Source organism: Ambystoma mexicanum, chromosome 5q (genome assembly GCF_040938575.1).
Source record: "Ambystoma mexicanum isolate Mex_15411 chromosome 5q, UKY_AmexF1_1, whole genome shotgun sequence".
Lineage (NCBI taxonomy): Eukaryota > Metazoa > Chordata > Amphibia > Caudata > Ambystomatidae > Ambystoma > Ambystoma mexicanum.
In genome coordinates, this window is record NC_090933.1 from 920,649,529 (window position 1) to 920,670,768 (window position 21,240).

Consider the following 21,240-nt stretch of genomic DNA (forward strand, 5'->3'; position numbering starts at 1 on the left):
TGGTAAATTGAGGATTTACGAGACACCCCACACAGACTGTTGCGAGGGAGGCCAGGCGGACACAGTGCCTTGAAAGTGGAGAGAATCCTCCAGCGGGAGCAGTTGTTCCTGGCAGTAGATGCAAGTCGGGGCGTCGTCCAGAGGAAGAGATGATCTCGACGTGGAGGAAAGCTGAAGGTCGTTGCACTGCCAGGGAAGAAAACAGCCGCAGAGTTCTCCGGTAAAAGGTACTACCCTTTTATTCGCGGTAGTGGAAAAACGTGGTATCCCGGTTGCCGGGGTGCTTGGCACAGCCAAGGCGGCCACCAGATGATCCGGGAAGGCGAAAAGGCGGGCAAACTGGTTATCCCCACCAGTCAAAAGGAAGAAGACTCTTCGGGATGAAGATCTCCTCTGTCGTTGGAAGAAGTGGTGAGTCGGTTCAGCAGGGCTCCACCGGTGGTGTCGTCGTTGCAGGTTGGCTCAGCTTCTCCCTCTTCGGATTCTTTGGTCCTGTGGCGACGTCTGAAGTCCCAGTCCCCAAAGCCCTGCTTTTATGCAGAAAACCCCCATTCATCAGTCCTAGCTGTCACTCAAACATGCTAATTGGTGAGCCGGGCGGCTCATCACTGGGCCAATCACACAAGAGTGTGACTTGAGTTGCTGAGGCAACTCAGTCCAGGGTGCCTAAACCCCCTCCCACACCCCCTGTGGTACCCAGACAGAGTGGCACCACTTTTGGAGGCTTCTGTGAAGAAGCCCGCCAAAAAGTGGAACAAAGGGCTCGACTTCGGTTGGAGTCACAGAAGCGAACACAAACGCCATTTTGGAACCGAGTTCTGGCAAAAAATACCAACCGGTGAATTAATATTAAATAAATAAACCGGTGGTATGTTTGAGGCTATGTTAAAAAGTATTAGCCTCGAATATATTTGCGGTTGAATATAAAAAGTAGTATCCACTGCCACCAGCCAAAACTCGCTCAGGGGGGACTGGACAGTGCCCTCTCGAACAACAAACCCAGGGGCAATCGAATTGCCCTTACCAGTACGCCCACAATATGATGGTTTGTACTGGTTCTGTTCACAATTTAGGACTAGTAAAGCCAATGGTGACTTTACATGCCCTGGGAGACAGTAGTCAGTCCCAGGGTATGGAGTCTATGTTTGGGGGTCACTATGACACCCCAGTGTTACGGCACAGAGGGTGCTGTGTAACACACATACCAAAAACACATGAAGCCCTATGGAGTAAAAGACCCCATAGCCCATAAAACACATTCCAAAGTCAAAGGATATCTCAAAACATGTCTAAGAGTGGGAGAAAAAGAGTCTCACTCTTAGCAGGAGAAAATAATAAACCCCAAAAATCCAGCAAAGCTGCTGGGGGACTCACTAGGCTTGGGAAATTAGCCTTAACAGAGAATTCTCCCTAACAATGGAAGAGGTACATAGATGACGTTTTTGTCATCTGGAGAGGATCAAAAGAAGATCTTGGAGCCTTTCTTGATTACATTAATCACCTACACAATCATATCAAATTTACAATGGAAGTGGGAAACCCTAAATTACACTTCTTAGATGTTGAACTATGGATTGAATCAGAATCTATCATAAACCCACAGATGTGAAAAATTCACTACATTACTTCAGTCACCACCCCAATCATCTAAAGAACAATTTACTCTATAGCCAATTTTTATGGCTCAAAAGGATAACGTCAGAAAATATAACACTATAATCAGAGAACCAACTCCTAACAAAGAAATATAAGAAAAGAGGTTATCCTAGTGACATTATTGAAAAGGCTAAAAACAAAGTTGATGTACTTGAAAGAAAGGATCTTCTTGTGAATAAGAACAAATGTAAGGATATTCCGTTCCTCCACACATTGAGATATTCTGCTCAAAGTCATCATATTACTAGGATCATCAAGAAAAATTGGAACATCCTTAAAATGGATCCACAACTGGATAGATTGTTCCCAAAACCACCCCTTATTGCATACAAGAGGGGCAGGAATTTTAGAGATCAATTAGTGAAAGCAGAAAAAATTAAGCAAGATAAACAACAGACTTTACAGAAGAGGAAGACAGGCACATTCCCATGCTTAAATTGTTGAAATTGCAACAACGTGATGAAAGGGAGTCATGTGAGACATCCAAACAGTGGACTTAAAATCCGTCTGAATCATTACACTACATGTGATACGAAATCAGTCATTTATGGCCTAAGCTGCCCCTGCAGCATTTTTTACGTAGGGCAAACCATCAGAAAAGCCAAAGAAAGGTGGAATGAACACAAGAGCAATATTCGCACCAACAGTGTAAAATCCCCAGTTGCTAGGCATTTTGCCCAAAATAAACATACCATAGCCCAACTCAAAGTAATCATTCTCGAAGAGGTAAAAAAATCACCAAGAGGTGGGGATCATGTTAGACATATGAGTCAGAGAGAACTATACTGGATTGAAAAATTGAACAGTCTCTCCCCCAATGGAATGAACGAAGAGTATAATTTGGGTACTTTCCTATAAGATTGATAACTAACAAGTATAGTTACCAAATGAAGAACATTGGGGCGTTCGACCATGAATATTATCAATGAGCTCAAAGTAAGGGTTGACAAATGTGGATATTCTAAATGTATAAATCAAGTATTGTACTAATGCTTTAATAAGCAATGTATATGTTCGAATAAACTAAATAAGGTAACGTCATGTTGAAAAATAAACACAGTGACATCACCGCGCGTGCATGCGATGACATCACAACGTCATTACGTCACGCGAATATAACGGCAGCCATTTTGGCTATGCCGGTTTTTACAAACATCACTGCACGGAGTCTGATCCAGTGAATTTCCTTTCAGGTAAGATATAGATGCCCCTAGATAAAATATACTCGAGTACTTTTATTGTAGAGAATAGCAATAGCAAGACAGGTTGATCCTTCAGATCGAGTGATATTATTCTTTAATATTATTGCAGGCACGCTTCCAAAGGGTTACTGACACCGCATGCCGTAGTGTACTTAAGGAAACAGTCTCTCGAAATCACGTATTTATCTACATTATTACATATAGAAGAACGAAAGTAGAAAATACAGGTAAGCCAGCAGCTACTAAAATTGAACATACATTGGGTCTATTAGATGGCCACCATATTACATAAGGATATCCTTGGAGGATTTTTCTTTTCATCCACAGAAACGCATACCCTTTCCAAAGGAGCTGAAACAGCTATATACAGGATGACAAAATATGCACAATTGGTCAGACCCCAAATTTCGTTTCTGGTCATGATTGACTTACAAATCAGTTAAAAATAGGCACCTATTTTCTATTTGAATTATGAAAACCATAGAGTTGTATGTCTGCTTCAAGTTAAACACTCCCCATTAGAATTGGGATTTATAGTCAGTTTTATTCCCCTTTTTTTAGGATTGACATGAACATGTAAACCAAGATGGCAATTGAATTTGAAATTGAGAACAGACCAAGGCATAAGCAGGTGATTATATATAAGGAATTATCCAGTCGTGACAGATAGTGACTAATTTATATTAAGATTATTAATAACAAAATATTCTCTATTTATTTATTGTTTCATATAGATACATTGAAAAAGAAAAAGTCAGGTAGACATCTTCTGAAGAAGGGGACTGATTTTCCCTGAAACGCGTAAAGACTGTTGCACTTTAAAGGATTTGACATCTTAATAATACTCAAAACATCACATTCCACGGTGATAGTTGGACTATGAGTTGATACAAAGTGCTAACTGTCTACTTTTCATATATGAATTGTTGCATATGAATTGGATTATTTAAACTATGAATTAATAGCCATTTTCTGAATTGTTTATCACCAATGACACATTTTTGTTGAATGATTTTTTATGAATTTATCTAAATGTTCTTTTTTTATTAAAAACAACCCTTTATTTTGATAGAGTATTTACTGAAGAAAAGTTCATCTTCTTATCTTTAAAATTTTACTTTAAAGAGTACATAAGATTTTGGTTGTTTTTTAGAACATTAGGGAGTGCAGGGGACGGGAGTGTTCCACAAGGTTGTGGACACCTGCTGTTCTTACAACACCTTCGACTGACCGTCTGGCCTGAAGTTGGTGGCTTTCAGCCATCCCTGCCGCCCAAAAGCCACTCTGATTCCCGTCTGACGGAATCCGGTGTCACCTCCCGCTTCTGGAACAGCTCAAGATCTTCCGCCTTCTTGTCGTCAGGTAGGAAGTCAAGAATTGGGCCCAGCTTGTACCAAAGCTCCTGGTCGTAGCGTGACAAAATGGCCAGCGCATTTGCAGCTTTAATGGTGCAGTCAGCCGTATATATAATTCTCTTCCCCATAGCGCCCAGTTTCTTTCTCTCCTGGGCTGCGGGTACCGCAGACGAGGATGATGAATTTGCAGAGCGTTTCCTGGCCGCGGCTGAGACCACATAGTCTGGTGAAGGCTGGCACCTTGGGCACTTGGGGCCGAGTCCAGACTTTATACTTTTTCTTGAGCCTGTCCCACTTGGGAGGGACGGTGCTTGGGTTATTCAAGACTGCTAGGCCCTCCTCCCAGATATTGTCCAGCAAAGGAACTCCTCCTGGACTTACGCCTTTGATAAAGGAAAAAATCCTTTATCATCTCCTCAGGCACTAGCTGAAAGAGCTCAGAAGCCCTAGACATCATTGAATGGAAGGAGCCAACCTCATCCGGAGGAGAGGCCTGTGCGAGTCATCAATGCCTGCTGGTTCCCCATCCACTGGAACAAAATCGTCAGACTCGTCACTCTCTGTAGCCACTGTATCTATGCCTGTGTGCATGGCAGGATCCCCCTTTGGGGTCACATCCTGAGGAGGAGGCAGTGTTGGCGTTAGCATTGGCTGGCGCCCTGGGCCAGCAGGTTCCTTTGACTTGCGTTTGCGTGGTCTTGCAGGACTTGCAGACGGAATAGGGCCCAGTGTGGGAGGAAGCCTCTTCTGAATTTCTGTTAGAATGTCCAACAAAACGTCTCTGGGTTGAGGTTTTGCAGTAATGGGAGTTGGTTGGTATGCCTCTTCTGAACCAGTAGCCGACAGGGTTCACGCTGAGGTGAACCACCTCGCTGACCCCCTTCATGGTCTGAATAGTAGCCCTCAGGCAGGTCGTCACCCTCATCTGAGCTGGTATAAATGTGCCCCGGCACACTTGGCTCAGCTCCCCTTTGCCTACCCCTCTTAGGGGTCATTGGGGTTCAACTCCTTTCCCTTTCCTGAGTCTTCCGGCGGGGATAGGCTTCTGTCCCATTTCCGGGTAGCTTCACCGTAGCCGCAACCTTCTGCTGTGCCGGCAATTACACCCACGGAGCAGCCGCTGCTGTGACTGTGGGCACCGTCTTCGCGCTCCTTTCAACCAAGTAGTAGTCGACAAGGTTGTTGACAGGGTCGTCAACTTAGCAACAGAAGTCAACATCGAGGTGGCCATTGATGACGCATTTCATGAAGACGTTCTCTTGGCTGGTTGAGGTGCCAGTAGAGGTAGAGAAGGGCCCACCTTGGACTTTTCCCTCATCACCTTCTCTGTCAACGAAATGCGTAGTTTTGAAAGGTCAAGGATTCCCTCTTCGAGTGTGTGACTCTTGCTGGCAGGCTCACCGTGGATGCGGTAGGTAATGGCGATGTTGCCCTTCCCGAGCCGGGTCCTGCAACAACGGTGAACCCAGTGGGAGGCGTGGTCTGTGGCCTTGCCTTCTTTTGGACCCCCGCAGGGGGGGGCATCCTCAAAGGACCTCAACCTCTTATCCGAGGGAGTTTGATCGTGGAGCCGGCCGGCTCTGGAAAAAATCTGATCATGCCCAGGAGCCGAGTCAGAGGCCTTATCCGACATTAACCATGGAGCAGTCCTTCTTGGTTTTCTTTGAAAACCCACAGCAGACCTCGCATCCCCCCACATCATGGTCCGGATGCAGGTAGTCAAGACAGTTGTGGTGTCGATCCTCTATGAAAACATTTCTTAGTTCACATTTCACACAGAGTTTGAAGAGGCATCACTTCTCCTTGGTCATGGTGAAAAAAAGGTGTGAAGTAGGCACAAGCCTGGGCCTTCCAATGAAGATCCTCGATGAAGCTTGATCTTCATCGACAATGGGTCCCTGCTGCTGGTAGTCGACCTCCGGTCAAACGATGAATTCAAAAATCGGCCAAAAACTCTCAATTTGTATCCAAAAATTCTAAATATCAGGAAAAAAGCTCATAGAGCACTAAGAGGACTCCCAACACTGAAGCGTGCGGTAACAATCTGAGGTTAGCCACCAGGGGTGGAGCTTAGGGAGAGGACTGTCATTGGTTGACCCAGAGGACAGTGATTGGTTTAGAAAAGAAATACAGTTTTAAAGTGAAAGTGAAACTGTTTTTTTCTTTTATCGAGGATTCCCAGCCTGACGACTGGGATTATTCATGAGCATGTGAATCCATGCCAGACCCCATGCCGGAGAAGGAAGTCCAGTTTTGAGAATTGATTCGGAAAACTTGAATAAACATTTCCAGTAGTCTTAAATGGTGGATGAGACCTGGATGATTGATAGGTGGAACTGGAGAGGGTGATTTCCCTATTCTTCATGTAAGAAGGAGTGGATGTATAACAATAGGTCATGTGAAAGAACTGCCCCTAACCCAACGTATGAAGCATCTGTCTGGAAAATAAATTCCCTATTGAAATCTGCTACCTTCAACACAGGTACACTACACAGAATGTACTTGAGTTTATCAAAACACAGTTGGTCTTCCTCTTTCCACTTTACCTTTTGGGGCTCTAAATATTTAAGTTTATCAGTGAGGCAAGACATGATGGATAAATAACTCGGGATGAATCACCTATAATACCCCACTAAATCCAAAAAGGCCCCTAGATATTTATTTTTTTGTGGTACTGAGGTGTCCTTGACTGCTTTTACTTTCTAAGTCTGGGGTTGAACTAGTCCATTGTCAACATAAAATCCCAGATGCTTAACTGCTGATTGTGCCAAGTGACACTTATTTGGATTTGCTGTGAGCCTGGCTTTTCTCAATGCCCTCCTAACTAAGTATAGGTGGTGTAAATGTTCTTTCCACATGCTACTGTGGATGTTGATATCATCGATGTATGCTCGACAGAAAGATGTGTACGGTGAGAGGACTTGGCCCATTAACCTTTGAAAGACGGCAGGGGCCCTGTGTAGTCCAAAAGATAACACCTTAATCTGAGTCCAATGGGGGTGGAAACTGCTGTATTCTCCTTGTCCTCTGGATTAACAGGGCCTTACTAGAATATCTTTGTCAGATCAATTGTGGAGAGGAAAACGGCAGCTCCCAATCAATGAATCAGATCGTTTATCCGTAGGGTAACTATGGAATTGGGATACCATGTTCACCTTTCTGAAGTCCATGCAGAATCTCCATGATTGATCTGGCATGGTTTCTCTTCCTCGTCCCAGTATTTTTGTCATTCTGGGAAAGGAAGTCCAGTTTTGAGAATTCCGAAAATCTGAATAAACATTTCCAGTGCTCTTAAATGGTGGATGAGTCCTGGATGATTGATAGGTGGAACTGGAGAGGGTTATTTCCCTATTCTTCATGGGAGAAAGAGTGGATGTATAACAATAGGCCACAAGAGTATTAGATATGGGAGGGTTATTTTCAAGAGAAAATGAGGAATATCATGTCTCACCCGATGAAGCCATGACATCTCCCCGGAAGCTGTCCACCCCCATGTCATCCTGCCTCATATAGCCGCCCCAGGGCCAGAATCAGGTAGCGGCTGCCGTCTCGGCTGGCAAATAAGTGATGACTCCATCAGCTTGATCACACATTCTAGCATAACATTAAACCCATTATTCAGGGCAGACTTCTGTAATATAAACATGGCAAAGAAAGATGGAAAATATTGCAATGTTTGGAGGGCTATTCCTAACCCTTTGCAGCTTCAGTGCCTTCAAAGGTGTGTCGATATTCCAGTGTTCTAATTAATAATACTGTTTTACAGAACAATAAGTGCTATACATACACAAAATTCATTCATGAATTTGGTCACAATTGTAACTAGTTTTCACACCTGAAGTCAATAAAAATATATTTGCAAGACGAAGCATAAAGGGTCAACAGTGCTTCATGTTGGGACTACCCAACAACAAATTATCTGCATATAGTACATTTATTCATAATAACCATACCTCATTCCCAGACTGCTCACAGAACTGTGTAAAGTAGTATCCTGTACGACTGTCCAGGTGGAGTGCTTGAAGCATGTTTTCCAGCTGTGATCCCCCAGGAACAGCACTTTCCAATGTACACTTGCACTAGATCAAACAGCAAGACAACTTCATCACATAGTGCAAAAGACGACAAAGGACAGCACTTAACAGTAGGTATCTGAGATACATTGATCGTAGACGGCACAAGAGCAGAATCTACGATATACTCATCGGCTGAACAAGGAAACAGCAATGGCTGCAAGTTAAAAAATATTTCCCCACTGCTGCAGCTTAAACGGGCAAACAACTCACTGACATTAATTTCAATCCATGACATTGATAGCAATTTAGAAACACTTGGACCCACAATACTCAAATTGGCTCAGAGTTATGAAGTCACTTTAGAATGGGTGACTAAGGACTTTCATGGTATCTCTCCAAATGATTCTCATTGGAAAAATCTATAATTGAGACTTTATTCAGAGTATGTTCCCTAGAGAACCAATTTGTAGATAAAGCAATCCAATTTATTTCGTGCAAATCTTTCAATAAATCTCATGCATACCGACATATGTTCCATGAATATAAGTGTCTTCAGGTCTCTTGCACTATCACTTGGGTGGCACCGAAACCCTGTTAACATTTATCTTACAGTGCAAGAGTTGTGAAAGACTATTAGATGCAAAACTGGCATGTGATGTACTGAATGATTTTCATGAAGTGCGTTTGATGGAAATATATGTTAATCCATTTCAGACAAGTTACGCATGCTACAGCGCCACCTAATAATCATTGCTGGTGTTTTCTTCTACAATCCATGTGTCCTCTGCAGTGAGCAATTGACAATGGGCCCCCTAATCCAGCATTGAGGCATCTGTTGTGATTGTCGCTTACACTGTCGGAAGCTTGAAGAGCCTGCCTTTTAAGAGGGTTTCTTTTGTCCACCACTGCAGAGCACTTACTGCCTCTTCTATAACCACCACTAGATCATCCCACTGGCATGAACCATGTTCCCATGTCTTGACAGCAATTGTTGGATGCCATCATACCTAGTGCCCTCATGACTCGTCTTCATGCAGGCACAGGCAAGGACACCAAGCCCTGCACTGTTTCCATAATCTGAGTGTATACTTCTGGCTCATAGTAGATGTAGTTTATTCAAACAGTCTAAACTTTAAACCATCTGGATTCAAACCAAAGCTCCATTATAAAAGTGCTTTCACGCAGATGTATTTATTTTTTGGGCTAGACATCCCCCAGTGCTCTACTGTGAATAACCAGCCAGCCCTGCCCATGTTTACGAGAAACTTGTATCCTATCCAAGGATGCTGTTTGAAGCCCTACTCACCAAGAGCAGATCTTCTCGGCTGTCTGGTTTCTCCAGCCTTTGCTCAAGTTTCTCTGTTATTAGCTCTGCTATCTCTGGTCTCTCCGGTCTTAGATCCGGACTTGGCGATCGGTTAGAGAAATCCGTACTCTGTGACGTGCAGCTGCTGGTTGATGAGTTCCTGGTCCTACAGTAAAATACATTATTTCAGAAAGTTGTCATCCACATTGTGCTCCCCTGTCGAACTTTAACTCACTCCCCATTATATGCTATGCTATCTCTAGATTGAACTTTCTGAACATACACATAAAAGTTACAATTTTCCAGCTATTCGGTACTATTTCCAGATATTTGGTACTATTTCCAGATATTTGTTACTATATGCAATGAACCAAGGGACTTTGACCATAAAGGTATAGTTGTAAAACAGTATGAGCCTTTCTGAGAGAAAGGCTGAGAAAAAGTGCTGTACATTGTATCCATCCCTGCTTTTTTCGCTGCATCCTTGTTTGCACAGAGGCCTCAGGGCGTGTTGCGCTCTAAAAAAATGTCCTAATAATAATAACAATAATAATTATAATAATAATAATAATAATAATGCTACAGATTTCTTTTTGCAGAGTGATAGTGCTGTCAGTCTGGCCATATATGTAGTGCAGCATGTCTCTCTTACACTTATCACAGCTGACAGCTCAACATCATGTAGATATGATAAATCTTTTTCTGTTCCTGGCTTTTATCCACAATCGCTTTTTGCATGCTGGCACTTGCAGACCCACACTTGAAATAAAAAAGCAACCAATTGACACGTTAGCATGCATCATGTATTTGCTAACACGCCAGAGCCGGATACAAGTGATCCTGATCACATTGGGCCAGGTGCCAAATTCTGAATATGTGGAACAGTATTGTGAAATTGTTGACAATCTGCATGGTGCTACAATTTAAATCTAATCTTTATTGTATTTATCTATTTGTTGGGGTTTGTATTGCACTGCATGAGAATTTGCTTCAGGCTCTGCTTTACTCCCACTCTATCTCTATGTAAATCCAACTTCTTAGCTCTCCTCCTTTCCGAAGAACCTTTGCATAGCATTCTATGCCACCACACCTCCCTGTTCTCCTCTTCCCCTACCTCTCTATGACAACCCCAATACACTTATCCCTCACACTTTCATCCTAAAATGTAGCCCTTCCTTCGCTTTCCCGCTCGTAGATCATGCTCTACTCTCCTTGTCCCTGGTTCATGTTTCTACCTCCCCTGGATTATCTAGTCTTATATCCACATCCACTCGCCCATTGTTATAGATGTGGTCCTCTGCTCTGTAAATCAATGTTAAAAAGTTTTGTGCGCATCTTCTGTGCCAAAAATGCATCCTTTTCCCTTTAATTTCCATTAAATAAATAACTAAATAGGTATAGACAAGAAGGACCTGTGTACAATCAAAGACGCATACCATGTGACATCAAGTTATCCCTTTATGAGAAAACCACATAACGGGTTCCATTTGAAATAACAAGCAGTGGTGGAAACACATGTAAAAACTGCAGGTCTCTTCAAGAGATAATCGCAGAGCAACCTTTTTTTGTCGAACATAGAATTGTCAGGGCCAATACTACAATAAAAGTATGCTGGATAGTCAACCGTGGCGCCACGAGAAAAAGGACAACAGCAACACAATATTCACACTAAAATATTTGCTGTGGTCTCACTGTCTAGCAGTGAGGGAAACCAAAATGGCACAAACACAATATATTGAATAACACAGAAGTGCTTGAGCAACTATGACTGCAAAGTGGTTTCCCTAGAAAAGCTTTGGGGTATAGTGCGGACAGTGTCGGACTGGGGCATAAAATTGTCTTGGGCACCAATTAAAAGTGTCCTACAGTTGCAAATGGCAATTCATTCCATTTGTGACAGACTGTTTGAGTAGTACCCAAGGGAGAGTTTTTTGATAAAAATGTATTCAGTAACAATGGTCAAAACTACTATCCACATGGTGAAGTAACTCATCAAACTGCCTACAATGCCCAAAAAAGTGGCCCACTTTGACCCAAAAAACTGGCCCACACTAGAATTTTGTGTTTTGGGTTCAGGCTTTGTCCTTTAGGCCAGTCCGAGCCTGCATGTGGAACATTGCATGGAGTCACCTAAAGGAGGGAAGATCACACAAACACCACATATAGGGAGGGTCTCATTCTGAGCCGGCCGGTCTGGTAAAAAAGTGCTGGTATACAAGGACACCGGCACTTTACCAGACCGGCCGACCACGGGTTTACCGGTGGGGCACCTGGGTTCTCTCCAGCTAAAAGCTGGAGATAAACCAGGTGCACTATCGGCAAAATAGCCTCATTACCAGCACCGGTATTGACGGCAAATCTCGATATGGAGTCCTATGGCAATGCCACCGGACAGGGTGCCGGAAACGGTAACTACATTTGCCGGTATCCTGGCGGCTCTACCACCAGCATACCGGCAAGCTTAGAATGAGGCCCATTATGTGTTAAAAACTCAAGGATTTACAATACTGTGGCAGTGCACATGCTTTGACAAATCCCGCCTTCTTTCTGATGTAAAAACAAGCAGCGGCTCTGGATGTTACATAATTCGTAGGGTAAAAGGTTAGGTAAAAGGTTGTTGGTTATATGAGGGGAGCGGAGCAATGATCTTTCGATGTTGTACCGGTGGGGCTGTGCCAGCTAATTCTAGCTAAATAGGCTGCAAATGGTAGGGAGCGAGTTGGGGCGGGAGGGTGTTTGTACAGCGGAAGGTGTTCGTGAACAAGACTGTAGCTTAATGCAGGTGATGGTGGTAGAGGGTGATTGGTGAAGAATTTCCTAGAATAGAAATGTATATTCAGAATTCCAACGAGTTCTCATTAAGATTCTTGCTTAATTTGTATATAAATAAGTGCCAGGGCCCAGATATTTTCAAGCATGACTGCGCCACCCGTGGTGGCAGCTTACTGGCCACAGCTGCCGCCACGCATATTACTGCTTCCCACAGTGTCAACACATTTGGGGTTGAGGCTGCAACTCTTACCTGCTCTTTGGGGTGATCTGTGCATCACCCATGTTGGATGTGATATGTGATTTACAATTATCAAAATAACATAAGGTAGTAGATGTGTCTCGAAATGAGACACCACATGTTTAACTGCTTTTTTTAAACACATTGTCCTCATTTATCAAATTCTTCTGATTTTATTGGTGGCAAGTGGAGCATTTTTAACCATTTAGCCACAGAAAACAGAGGATAAGAACTTTCTTCATATAATGAAGTGATAGACAAATGCAGACAACATCAATACTAAACTGATCAACTTGCCTGTTAAACACCTCAGCAATAACTGATATATAGGTCAGCACTCAACGCAGGCAAACCTCCTTGCGGTTCTTTCACTGGCCTTTCCCACTGCTGCTGCAAATGGTTGTTAACTTGTCCTGACTGCCCCAGTGCTCTATTAATGACGCAGACACCTACGCAGCATCAATAGCTTTCATGAGCCAGTGTGTTTAAGAATTACTGAATTGGCGGCAGGTGCATACTATGCCGGCCTCAAACTAGAAGGAAAAGTAGAAGGGCCCAGCTGTACAAGGGCCTGCATGTACATGTTCATTGCCCACAACTAAAGAGGAGTCACAGGGAGGATAGCTCAGGGGTAACGTGCAAGCAAGATGACACGGAGCAACACAGGTTCGATCCCCGGTCCGCGCTTAGAAACCATCGGGTATTAAGCGAGTTATGAATAACCTATCATATCATACTGACACATATACATATGCATACCAGCAGGGGTGTTGCTAGGTCTGGAAAAGATCTGGGGCTACACTAATGTCGGGATTGTCGAGACTCAGGGCTAGCTAGCCCTTTGGTAGTAGACCCTGAGATTCTATCTGGGGCTACAACCAAAAGACCTGGGGCTTTAGCCCCCTCATCCCCCCCTAGCAACGCCCCTGCACCCCAGCCCGCTTGCTGGTCTAGCACCATAGCTTCCTGGCAGCAGCTCCCACCACGCACCTGATCCACCCACCCTTTATGCGTTAGTGCTGCCAGTTATGACAGTAGAGGAGGGGTGCCAGTGTTGGCTGACTAGAACACTGTGCTGGCATGACAAGCATAGCAGCCCAGCGTGGTCACTGTGTGGCTCATTCTTATGCATGAACCTGGGTGATTAGCAAAGCAGTGTCGGCAAAAAATAAAAACGGTGGGACTTTTCGGTGATCAGAGCACTTCTCTAGAATGTTGGCAAGCCGCAACAGTAACCAGACAAATATGTGGCCAGAATCACTTTGACAATAGCATTAATGTAAGCAGTGGAGTAACTTTGCTGAAAATGTTGGGGGGACATGACAAATGAAAGAAAGGGGCAAGTTGGAGGAAGGGCGAACAGTGGCTCTGAGGGAGAACATTAAACTATTACACCACAAGAGTCCATTGCTGACGTTCTGTTAAAAACTTCATAAGACTGGTGGCGTATCTTTAAAATTCAATTCTAAAGACACTCCAGTCTTCTGAAACACATAACACTACAGTTCGTTTTTAGAATTCGCTGCATTGACAACAGTACAAAAGCCTGCGCCCCCCCCCCTACCTATAGAGGGCCTGCAAACAGCCTGAAGGGAGCTGGTGTTTGATTATTTCCACCAGGCCACCGACTCAAACAAGCATACAGCCATAATACAAAATGGATGCCTGCTAGATTTTAAAACAGCACATTAGGTTGCTTATTCTGATTTCATTAATCACTTGCAACAGTCTGACTCATTAAAATTAAGGTCATACAGGGACATTTATCAGTGGGATGCCACTCAAGTTCGATGCCTCAAAGGGGGTGCCCAACGGAAAAGGTGTCCAACTGGTAGGACAATGTGTGCCAAGCAATTCCTGCTCAGCACGCTTATTGTCCTGGCAACAGGCCCCATATCCTTTCCGAAAGGTACAGGTGTCCTGCTGCCAGGACATTGTTCCAAGTAGCTCCGGGAAGCAGAGGGTCATCACATTGCTCCGTGTCAGCAGAGCATTACACTGTGAGCCACTAGTCACTGATCAGAGGGAGGGGGTGACTATTAGCAGAGACTTTTGTCCCTTTAGAAATGTGTCTGGGAGGGAGTGATCAGAAGTGAGAAGGGTGCATAATGTTGCATTCTTTTAATGAAATCATGACTATGGCTTTAAAACCAAAGGGGGATTTGTGAGGCTCATGTTAATCTGCATGATGCTATTGTGACTTTGCATTCAGGATGGGGAGAATAAAACTAAAGCCATACTTTCATTACTTAACATATTTCTATGACAATGTATGTAGTGTACAGTTAGTTTACTATGAAAGGCTGGCTTATTATGTAATGTGGTTTGTGTCCATGGCAGTGCCAGAAATAACTATTTAAGCACATCAAATGTAAAGCAAAACCTTAATAAATATCTATATCAACTAAACATGGGAAGCTGTGCACAGTTGCTTAAATCAATTTCACCATTGTATGTAGTGTACAGTTAGTTTACTATGAAAGGCTGGCTTATTATGTAATGTGGTTTGTGTCCATGGCAGTGCCAGAAATAACTATTTAAGCACATCAAATGTAAAGCAAAACCTTAATAAATATCTATATCAACTAAACATGGGAAGCTGTGCACAGTTGCTTAAATCAATTTCACCATTTAACCAAAGTGTGTGATCCTAGGCAATTTAATCACATTACAAGTTTGCCGGTCCGGTAACAACAGTGCCAATAAGCTACCGGCACCGTTGTTACCGGACCGGCAAATTACTAGTTCTGCGAGCGGGTGCCTTTCCACCCACCAGGTCTGAACTGGCGGGCGGACCGGCACCCGTGAGCAGACCTTGACGGATGCACCAGCACCATTCATGAATGATGCCAGTGCATCCGGCCTCCCCATTCCCATTGAGTCCAATGGGACTCAAGTGGGAATGGGGAGTAATAATTACCGGCACCCGGCAATGGGGATTTACCGGGTCCGCAATGCCCAGGTAAGACCCCATGGATGGCTTTCCTGCATCTGCAATGATCCTGCAGTTTTATATTTATTTTGTGTAAAAATGCCACCTGCCACTAATGTTACCAAAAAAGTAGATTGGGGCAGGGTTGGCCGGTTTGAGGGTGTGAATGAAACTATTACACGCACTGCATTCCGTGACTCACCTCACCCCTCACTCTTGCAATGCTGGATTCTCCCCAGACACCAAATATGATTGTCAAAATGTGCCCCCTCACTAGGAACAGCCCTCAGCCCAGCCCTCCAACAAATATACACGCAGCTGAGCTCAGCTTGGCATTATGTAATGAGACAGCACGAGCCTGGCTGGGCACCTCAGCCAGGCTCAAGCTGTCCCATTACATGATCAATAAATGCAGCAGCCAAAATGCCCCCCCCACCCCCTGGCCATCCCACCAAAAGATGGGGGGGGACAAAAAGGCATGCTACAAAAGTTGGGGGGGGGACCTGTCCCCTCCATCCCCCACTATAATTACACCCATGAATGTAAGCTGTCTAATATTCAGCGTGAGTGTTCTGAATAAGTGGTGTAGTGTGAGTTCCATTTTTAGTGTGCTGGACTGTTTGTACTAGGGAAATCGTTGTTATGGACTGCTTCTTTGTGTCTTAACATTAGCATTCTCAACATCTGCAGACGTCACCTTTTTAATAATCTTAGCTCTTGTCTGTGCTCATATGTATTTGCGCATAAACCTATCAGCATATTCCCTATACTTCTGTAGAATCTTTTCTTTTTGTGAAAAACTTCTTTGGGCACCATTTTCACTTTAACTTTACAGGAGGGGAATCCTGGTACATCCCGAGGCGTAGCAACATTGTGAACTTTGAGTTTTCTTGAGTTTTAGTTAGAAATCAATGGACCCATCCTGACATGTTTCCGATTGCAATTCATGTCACATTTGTTTATTATTATTATTTTGCCCCTGCAATGTTAGAGTTTCCGAATAAACCACTTTAAATGTAAGTTTTCAGTGTTGGTCTTATCTTTCATCCGCGTACCTACATTAACTCTTTAGGACATATTCGCCTCCTCGCTTTTACAGCACAGTGGCCCACCTAACAGGTCTGATATGCTCCCATGTTCTCACAAAGCATTGTTCGCCCATTGCATCTCTTGTTCACTGTTTGTAGCATCTACATCCCTCTTTCCCAGCCTCTTCCACTTGCTTATTTTCATTCTTTCAGCATGCTTAATAGTGGCTACCCCTGTCCCGGGCACAGTATGCCACTCCACAAACAAGCTTAGGCAGTCTGATATTATTAAAGTAGTGGTTTGACACAAAGCATATTAACATGACATAAGATAGTGTTGATACAGCTGTATATTGCATTGTAGTTGAGGTAAAATGACACTTTACATAGGAAAAGGAAAGAATGTTTTCTCCGGTAACTTTTGACCTCGTCGATGAAAGTTCACCAAAGTTGCAAAAAAAGTGATTTGACTACCACTGCCCTGCCACACCAAATTCACTGAACGTTCATGGACTTTTTCATTCAAATGAATTAATGTGAAAAAAAGGTATTTTCTGCATTAGGTATTCCTTTACTTCAAAAGCACGTAGGCAGCATCTCTGAAAATTGTCCACCTTGATTTTTGGGATTATCAGCAAAAAACCTGTCAGTTACCTGGAACTAGTGTATGCTGCAAACATTAAGAAAACCAGATCAGTGATCCCAACATATTAAGTGTTTCTAGATTGCTGGCTTTTGCAGTAGGTTCTGACTTAAAGAAAATATGTTTGTGCATACGAAAGTCAGATAAAATACACCATTTCATCTCATCCCTATCACCACTATATCCTCTGGTCCACTCGATATGCATACCGTGAGTATGCGGGAGCCAGGAAGCAAACGACGGCAAGAAACTAAGCTTAAGAATTTGAAGTGGCACTGTTAAGGTGGCTAAAAACGTAATGTTATGGAGGCTACTTAACTTTAATGGGAATGTCTTTCTGAACCATAAATTATCCATTTGGCATAACCCTGCATTATAAATTGGGAACAAGACTTTGTATTGACGATGTTGGATTTCAAAGGGGATCTTGTCATTAGGGGAAAGGAAAAGGTATAGGGGATTACACTGTCGTTTAACCAGGGTGTTCGGTATGTTGGCTATACCAATAGAGAGGGAAGCAGCAGGGTGGACCATATTTTGTTTGTCGCCACAAAGTGTCTCTACACACTTGAAACTCATACCAGAGAATGATTCAGTGTTAGAATCATGGAGTAATTTGAAACAGAAATGGGAGTCAGACTTGGGTTGTGTTATTACTGATGAAATCTGGAAATATGTTTGGCGGATTAGGCACAGTAGCAAGTTGGATCTCAAGTTACGACTAATCCATCAGAACATTTTGGGACGATTGTATTGGACGCCTGAGGGCATGCATAATTTAGGGTTAATAACAGATGATTTATGGGGACATTACTTCATATGTTGTGGTACTGCCCCAGAGTACTAACCTTCTGGTGTGAGGTAACTGACAGACTGGATACAACCTTATCTATTAAATTCCCAAGAAGGCCGTCACAGGTCTTGCTATTAGCAAACACTGGGCACTGTTTAACGGCTCGTTTATATGGATCTTGCATAGACAGAATCCTAGTGATAGCAGAGAAACAGATAATGAAAGTGTGGAAGACCAGGAAGAAACCAACAGTGGAGAATTGGATTAATGATGTGGTGATATTATCTGATTTTGACTTAGCCATGTTTAAGAGAAAGGGTAAAGAGGAAGCCTACTGGATTTTGTGGAAATCCAATATTGATTTATATGGTAATAGTATATCAAATGTATGACTTATTAATCTGAGTGGTCGGATACTAACATAAGTGCTTTGTATTATTTGTAGTAGTTAGTGTGTGTAAAGATGTTTGTTTTTGTGTTTGATTTCTTGTCTAAATGTTAGAAAATTTGGATAAATCTTTTTGTATAGGATTTGATGTTATTCGAATAAGTTTTTTTGGGATATGATTGATGTTTAATAGATGTATATGATAAGATATGTAGTTATTGATGAAGATAACTTTTTGTACTATAATCTTACACATGCTTGTTTGAAATTGATAAAGATAATTTTAAAAAAATAATTTGAAGTAGCACAATTTAACAGCACCAGAACAACCTCAATGAGACATGATGAGAGTAAATGTTCGCCCTCTGAGAAAACAGACCACAAGTGATTGAGCATGAAACAGGATTGTGCTCGATATTGTCAGTCTAACCAAATCCCTAATGAAGACTAGGGAGGGTTGAGAATTGTAACAATGTGTTCTTTAGATTGAAGCCAACACAGCATTTAACCCAGGCTCTATAATCTGCACACCTCCCACACTTCGAAACATGTGCTAGTACTTGTTAGACATGCATTACCTTTTTGGATATACTACTATACCCTCTTTCTAAGTATAATGTGCATTAAATTGTGTGATGTGTATTAAGTGTCAGAATTACGGGAATGATTGTATTGAGATTACGCAGATACATTTTGGAATTATTGTATTAAAGAAAAACCTTAATAAAGGCATGTACGTTATTGTTTTGTCCCACTATATGAATGAGTGTGTTGGAAAATCAGTTTTAAGTGATCCTGCATTCATAATTATAAGCAGTGAATTCCATTGTGTTCCATGTAGACATCTTTATCATGCCACTGCTAGCAGAGAACATCAAAGAGAAGAGAAAACAGAAACAGAAACCTCTGTAGCAGCTCAGGGATGAAAATAAACACATTTGAGCATATGAAATTTTGCTAAAAACTATCCATTTATTTGTCATCCACCTGAGCCCAATGCTAGCAGAGCATATCAAAGAATAGAGATATCATCAACACATGTAGATACCACAAAGCGTTCACCTTCCTACAAATAATATCTTCACAAACACATAAGAATAGCAGAGCACATCAAACAGAAGGGCATAAAGTACTGATTCAGATTACAGACTCTACAACTAGTATAACTAACTAAGGTGAGGATAATGGCTCCCTTCTCCTGGTTGCCATGTTTTATCACAGGGTTTTCTTGGCTTTCTTGTTCCACTCAATAGACAAAGCGTAGTCTTTCACTATCCTCTGGATTAAGTTCTGAAGTTCTTTTAGAGGACTGGTCGTCTCCTTGTCCTCTTTTCTTCAGATTGTTTAAGTTTTCTTTAGTAGGGCCCGAGGCCATCTGGTACATTGTTTTCCTCTCTGATATTTTGATGGCTCTATTTCCCATTACACTTCACATCTTCCCAGAGTGCTGTTTCATGTATGAGTTTTAACTTTCTGAGCTCACAGGTCTGCACTCCCCAAGTATCTTTCTCTGTTATAATCACCTTCTTATCCTCAGAATATGTATTGGTACCTGCAGCAGCATTCGTCGCCCGCGACTGCTGCCTGTGATAGTAAAAGCAACTGCAGTATTGGAACCTACAGCAACAATCGTCGTCCAAGATTGCCGTATGTGGGGAAGTGTGAAGTCTTGGATACTGGGGTGCTGACAAGCATGGTCTGCCTGGGTTAGCAAGAACGCGATCCCCTGCTTACCAGTGATCCACAGCCAGAGAGCCAGGAGAGATCACTAACAACATTGCAGTTGTGTTGCCCGTATATATCAGGATTCGCCTCCCAGCTAATTCCGGTAGGAAGGCCTTAATTCCCAGAAATATAGCTTTCAACTCCAAGTAATTTATGTGCTGACTATGATCGTTCAGACCCCAAAGGTCATGGATTTCCCAGGTAATACAGCTCCCAATCCACCAAGATGATGCATCCTTAGCCAATTTCGTTGTCAGCGAGGGGGTGTGAAAGTCACACCCACGGTGAGGATCCCCTCTTCATCCGCCAAAGGAGATTTGAATGATAGTGAATCCCTTGTATTGTGAATCAAAGACATTTCCGGTGCAATTCCCAAATTGGTATGTGTATAGGCATCCTGGAGATCCAAAACACTAAGCTAGTCCCGCTTAAGTAGAGCAGTAAGGATCTGCCCCGGAGGGACCATCTTCACCCTCTCCATAGGGAGGTAGTCATTGAATTTCGATATATTGAGGATGGCTCTCCAATCTACCTTGTCCTTCTTTGGGAGCGCAAAAAAGCATGAAAAGTAGCCCTGCACCGGAATCTCTAACTGGATCTGTTCTATGGCACCCAGTTTCTTCATCTTCAGCAATCCTTTATATTTGATGAAAATTGTTGGGGAAGGGACAGGGAGGTTAGAGGGGACGTAGGAAAAAGTAGGCAATAGTTAAAACCCACCACTGATAGGGTCCATGGTTCTAATGTTATGCCCCTCCAAGCTGGTAAATGGAGGGCTATTCTTCCGCCTGTTAAATGCTGCTGGCCCACTGATGTGTCAAACCTTCGGTTTGTCTGACTGTGCTGGCGTTGTGTGTAAAAAGGTATTCCTGTCCTCAGTTTTTTTTTTGGGAGATTGACTTGATACCTGCACCCTTCTGTCTCTGCCCTGGCTACGGGTGAGAAAGCCTCTAAACCTGCTAGGGGTATGTTGCGATTTTTGCTGTTAGGAGTATGAAGTTGCCCTGACCGCAGGCCAGGAAACAGCCGGTAGGATTTTTGCTGTCAGTGTATGTGCCTTTTCATCCATCAATTCGTCATCGGTCAGTGGGTGAAACAATTTAACCTCAGGCAGCAATATCATACTTTTCACTCTTTTTGCTCTATCGGCCGTATCTACATGAGCTACTGCCGCTTCTAACATTTA

At 43.0% G+C, this 21,240-nt stretch overlaps 1 protein-coding gene across 1 annotated transcript in view; it reads right to left on the reverse strand.

The window, feature by feature from the left end:
* RGS22 (regulator of G protein signaling 22) overlaps positions 1–21,240 on the reverse strand; it is a 1,706,064-nt gene that overhangs the window by 959,242 nt on the left and 725,582 nt on the right. The window contains exons 14-15 of the mRNA XM_069621432.1: positions 9,536–9,701; positions 8,167–8,292 (exon numbers count right to left, since the gene is read on the reverse strand). Coding sequence (XP_069477533.1) covers positions 8,167–8,292; positions 9,536–9,701 — 292 coding nt within the window. The remainder of the gene's footprint in view (positions 1–8,166; positions 8,293–9,535; positions 9,702–21,240) is intronic.